The 6,000-nt window shown below is 43.8% G+C and overlaps 1 protein-coding gene across 1 annotated transcript in view; it reads right to left on the reverse strand.

Moving 5' to 3' along the window:
- The window catches only part of MARCO (macrophage receptor with collagenous structure), a 55,580-nt gene extending 50,421 nt beyond the window's left edge, over positions 1–5,159 (reverse strand). The window contains exon 1 of the mRNA XM_036254801.1: positions 5,051–5,159. Coding sequence (XP_036110694.1) covers positions 5,051–5,159 — 109 coding nt within the window. The remainder of the gene's footprint in view (positions 1–5,050) is intronic.
- Positions 5,160–6,000: the final 841 nt, after the last annotated feature.

Below are 6,000 nucleotides of genomic sequence, written 5' to 3' on the forward strand. Positions count from 1 at the left end.
ACTGATTTTTGACAAAGGGGCCAAAGTAATTTAGTGGAAGAATAGCCTTTTCAGCAAAAGGTGTTGGTGCAATTGGACATCCATAGGCAAACAAAACAAAACAAAACAAAACAAAACAAAAACCTTGACACAGATTTCACTTTTTTTTTTTTATTGATTCTAGAGAGAGCAGAAGAGAGAGGAAGAGAGAATCAGAAACATCGGTGAGAGAGAACATGGATTGGCCAACTTCTTCAAGCCCCCTCACTGGGGTTTGGGACCACAACCTGGGCATGTGCCCTGACCAGGAATCGAACCGGCAACCTCTTGGTACATGGGTCGACACTCAAACAGTGAGCTACACCAGCCGGGCTAGACTTCACATCTTATAAAAACATCAACTCAAAGTAAACAATGGACTTAACTATAAATCTTTTAGGATTAAAGATAAGAGAAGATCCTCAGGACCTAGTTCTAGTGAAGAGTTCTTCGACTTGACACCAAAAACACAATCCAAAAGAAAAATTGACATGCTGCACCTCAATAGAATTAAATAATTTTGCTTTGCAAAAGACTCTGTTAAAGAGAATGAAGACAAATTATGTACTGGGAGAGAACATTTGCAAACCACATATCCAGAAAAGGACTTGTATTTTGAATATATATAGAACTCTCAAAAATATACAATAAAAATCCAATTAAAACATTGGCAAGGACAGGAAGAGACATTTCACCAAAGAAAGCATACAAATGGTAAATAAACACATAAAAAGATATTCAACATCATTAGCCATTAGGAAAATGCAAATAAAAATTACAATAAGAGATCACTATCATACATCTATCATATTGGCTTAAATAACAGCAGTAATCATACCAATCGCTGGCAAGGATACAAAGGAACTGGATCAGTTGCACTGGTGGGAACGTAAAATGCTACATCCTCACTTGAAAAATAGATCAGCTGCTTGTTGGAAAACCAAACATACACTTAGAATTCAGCAATTGTACTTCTCGGCATTCGTCCCAGAGAAATTAAAACTTATGCTCACACAAAAACTTTTACTAAATAGTCATAGCAGCTTTATTTGTAATAGCCCAAACTGGAAACAACCCAAATGTCTTTCAATGGGTGAACTGTTAAACTCTGGTAGATCCACGTCAAGGAATAATGCTCATTAATAAAAAGAACCAACTATTGATATACACATCACCTTGGATGGATCTTAAGGGAATTATGCTATGTGGAAAAGAGCCAATCTTTAAAAAGTTACACACTGTGTAGTTCTATTTATATAACATTCTTTAAATACAAAATTATAGAACTAGAATACTGCTTAGTGGTTGTCAGGACAGTGATTCTGGTGGTGGGGGGCGGGAGTATGTGTGACTGCTAAGGGGCCATGAGAGATTATTGTGGTGATTGAGCACACATCCTGTACCTCGATTTGGGTGGTGGTTACATAGATATCACATATGATTACATTGCAGAGAACTATATTCATACACAGAAATGAGTGCATGTAAAACCAATGAAATCTAAAAAAGCTCTGTGGGTTGTACAATACCAGTTTTGGGGTTGTGATACTGTACCACAGGGATGCAAGATGTCATTGCTGGGGAAACGGGGTGGGTCACGGAGATTTTCCTGTACAATTTTTTTCTTTTGCAACTTTCTGTGAAACTATAAACATTGCTAAATAAAAAGTTTAAAAAATACCTCTAGGGTAAAGCCAGATGTTTGGAAGATGCTGTGAAATAGCAACATGACAAAGAACGAAGTCAGAACAATGTCACGAACAAATAGTAGTCAGGTCAGCAAGGTGGACCTTGAATGGACGCCATGGCTAAGGTGTTGGGAACATTTTTAAATTATCTGTAGAACAGAAAGAAGGGACAGCTAGGCCTGTGGCTGAGAGCTCATGCTTAATGTTAATTAAAACAATTTAATTGGGTAGCTCAATTGGGTGGAGTGTCCTCCCATACACCAGAAGGTTTCGGGTTCGATCCCCAGTCAGGGTATGTTCGGGAAGAAACTAATTGATGTTTCTCTCTCTACCTCTCCCTTCCTCTCTTTCTAAAAATCAATAAAAAACAAATCCTCAGGTGGGGATTAAAATAAGAATAACAACAAAATCCATAACTTTGCTATCTACATTTTTGGGGGTCTTCTCTGTCAAGAAGAATGTCCTTCAAAGATGAGGAAAAGATAGATGCATATAAATATAAAGGACCAGGGAGTGAAGTGGAGGGGATGGAAGACATGGTACATCCCTGCAACCAGCAGATGAGTGAGTCCTGGAGCCCTAACACGCAGTGCGGTGGCTGCGGCCAGTACTGTGTTATAAACATCAAATTTGCCGAGAGACTAGATCTTAATTGCTCTCAACACCAGAAGAACTGATAATCATGTGATGTGATAGAGGTGTTAGTGCTACAATGACAATCACATTGAAGTATAATATATCCAATCAATATATTGTACACTAATTTACAAGTGTCATATGTCAATCACAACTCAATAAAAAATATTTATTTATTAAATAAATAAATAAATAAATCAGTTCTTCAGACTAAAATTAGTGGGAGGAAAGATCATGAAGAAGGACGTGAAGCCTGAAATGGAGGGGGCTCAGTGTGAGAGGTCAGGCAGATGACTTCCCCAGGCCACGTGGGGGCAGAGCTCCTGGAGTAAAAAGACGTGTCAGGATGGTGACAGGAAGATGGGAGCCAGAGGGGAGCACATCCCAGAAGGAGTCGACAGGGACAAACCTAAAGTCTCTTGCTGAAGCCCTATTGATGTGGGCAGGAGCTGGGGCTGAGAGGGGCTCCTGAGGAAAGACCTGGGTTTTGTTGACTCTGCAGGGCTCAAGCCTCTTCAGAAAACTAAAGCAATCTTTGCAGAAATCAATCAATAAATCAGGGTTCCTGGAGCCAGTTAGTGCTGAAACAAGTAGTCTCAGTCACCTCAGTAAGACCAGAGGGGTCACTGTGTTACAGGGCCCCACGGGGATGAACGTCCACAATGGCACTCATCTAAGATGTTCCATTTGTTCTGTGATCTCTGTGCAGGAAGACAGGAAGCCATTAATGCATTTAGGAAAATATTCCTTTCATGCAAACTAGAGTAGTTTTGTTTCTTGGTTAGATATTTAGTCAGGGGCATCCACGACCCAAGTCAGAAGTCTGGGCTCTACCCTCAACCCTTGCATCTCCTCACTTGCCAGTCCCAAGTCACAGCCCCACTCATTTGACTTGTAATATTTCTCCAGGCCATTCCCCCTTTCCTTCTGTACAGCCTCTGCCTCTCCTGCAGCCACGCTCCTCTCTGTCCTCAGCATCACTCTTCCAGCTTGTCCCCATCTATGACAGTGAGTAACCCCTTGGCCCAGCTTGCGCCCCTCCGAGCTCCCGTGGCCCTGAGGGTCCAGTCCAGATTAATCGGCCCTGGTCTCAGTCCTCACTGGGCTTTCCCCACCCGATTTTGGTTCCACGGTCTCGTTTGTGTTTCTTTGAATACTCCTCTCGAGTATATTGTATAATGTGTTTTGTTTTTTCTTCTTTATTGATTTTAGAGAGAGAGGAAGGGAGAGGGAGAGAGAGATGGAAACATCGATGACAGAGAACATTGACTGACCGCCTCCTGCATGCCCCCACTGGGGATTGGGCCCACAACCTGGGCATGTGCCCTGACTGGGAATCAAACTGGCAACCTCTTGCGCATGGGTCAGCACTCAACCATAGAGCCACACCGGCCAGGCTTTGTGAGTATATCTTAAACATGTGGCTTCCTACCCCACCCCAGACACCATATCCTTTTGCCAACTAACCGTTCGCTTTATCCATTCAACTTGAGAAGAGGTCTCAGCTCTGACCTCCAGGGCCCCACACCAGACTCCTCTACAATGCCAGGTGCAATATCAGTGACCACGGTGATGAATGGTATAGAAATAGGTGATGGGTGGGCTCGCCCTGCCAGCCTCCTGCCACCACTGACAAGACTAGGCTCCCTGAGGCCAGAAGCCATGTTCATTCGAGTCTGTTTCCTCGTGCTGGGTGCAGTGTCCAGCAGGTAGCAGGTACTGAATATGTTTGATGAGCTGACTTTGTTTGAACATTTCATTATCTTAAAAGTCAGATATCCAGAATGCTGCATTCCCCAAAGTTCTGAACAGCCAACAATTACTAAAGTCACTCACATGTGTGCCTTTACTGTCCCCACACTGTAAATTCCTAAAAGCAGCACACCAGACCCTTCAGCCCTGTAGCCCCATAAATCTAAGTAGCTATCTACACGAACAGATGCTGGAGCAGAGGGGCACTGAGGCCAGGGGACAGAGCGCAGTCCCGAGCATATGTCTTCCAGAAAGGCCCGGGAGTGGGGAAGGCTGATGGACCTGGAAGATGATTTGCAGAGCATATTCTAGAATGGGAGACCAGAGCTCCCTTGGGGAAGCACTCGCTGGGACTTTGAATGCTATAAATTCTAGAAGATTTAAACAGCGCATCACCTGTGTAACACTGAGCAAAACAAATAAAGACAACAGTCGGCTGAATTTTTAAAATCCGAGTTAAACCTAAACAAACTAATTATGAAGCAATGGACATATCTTAGGCAACAGGACATAGAGAAAGCATTCTCTTGTCAACACATCAGTCATAGCAGAAGTCGCCTTAAAGCATTTCAAAAGCATTGCATTAAATAAGTGTGAGGCCCTTGGTCAAGCTTTGTGACCATCATCATTCCTCTGGTTTCATACTGCCACTTCATCACACAACCTGCGTGTCAGAATGAGACTAATAAAAAGGAGGGGCATCAAATAAGCATTAGCATTAATCTTATTGAAATATAAATGAAAGAAATTGTGAAGCTTAAAAAAACCCCACCATGTGCTAAAAATACAGCATCTATTATTAGCATTACACAAATTCTGGATTGAAGCATTCCAGAAATGTATTGGTGAGAGTCTGTGGTGCAAACCCAGACTTTCTATTGACAGCTCTAGTCTTCTGTCACCAACAGAAAGCCTACCTCACCAGGCAATGCCATCACTGGGGAGCAGTACTTTACCCATGATTTCAAAGGACTCCACTGTCGACAGCATGGTTTGGTCCAGAGCCGCTCTTTCTCCAGCGCTGGCTAAGAACTCTTCCTCCTTGAGAATTGCCTTGTGTTCCATTGCTAAGCTTTATAGGTGGTGAAAGTCCTGGAGCCAGCAGAAATGCTTCCCTCATGGGGAAAGATTGTTCTCATTTAACTACGGTAGCTAGTTGTGGACCACGCAGCACTTCCCTTTGGCTCTGATTTCTGAATTTGCAAAATGTTTCCTGCCATGGTCAGGATTGAGCATTTCCCAGAAACAGGCTATTCACATGTGCAGCTCCAGCTGAGGGCAGCTGCTTGTTAAGGGTGGTCTGGTCGTGTCAAGGTGGCTTTCAACACAAGTTCTTGAAACCACCCCTTGCTCCCTGGCTCCTGAGCGGAGAGCTGGTTGACCCCAGGGAGGCACTTTCTCTACTTCCCCTCTTCCTACCCAGACCCAGCTCATCGCCCAGGACCTCTCCATCCCACACTAAAATCTCTCTCCCGTGACCTCCTTCTACTCTTGGGGTTCATCCTGGCTGCTCAAAATGTGGACCATGGACTGGCAGCATTGGCATCATCTAGAAACTTGTTAGAAATGAAGTCTTGAGTCCCACCCCATACAGACAGAATCCAGATGTACAGTTTAACCAGATGCCCAGCTGATGTCTGCACACACTAGCATTGCAGAAGCACCGCTCTATGCCACACACCTTAGCATTCTATTGTATTTCCCCGTATAGTTTCCCATGTTCTACTGTGCACATATGTCTTGCTCTGGCCCCAGTAAGATCTTGAGGGGAGAAACTTGAGGGGAGAAACCTCTTGCTTCTGTCTCCTGTGCTGAGCACACCCTGTCGGGGAGGTTGTATGGTACAGTGGTTAAGCACAGACCCCAAGAGCTTGAACTCCTGGGTTCAAATCTCACCTCCTCCATG

Source organism: Molossus molossus, unplaced genomic scaffold (genome assembly GCF_014108415.1).
Source record: "Molossus molossus isolate mMolMol1 unplaced genomic scaffold, mMolMol1.p scaffold_m16_p_11, whole genome shotgun sequence".
Classification (NCBI taxonomy): domain Eukaryota; kingdom Metazoa; phylum Chordata; class Mammalia; order Chiroptera; family Molossidae; genus Molossus; species Molossus molossus.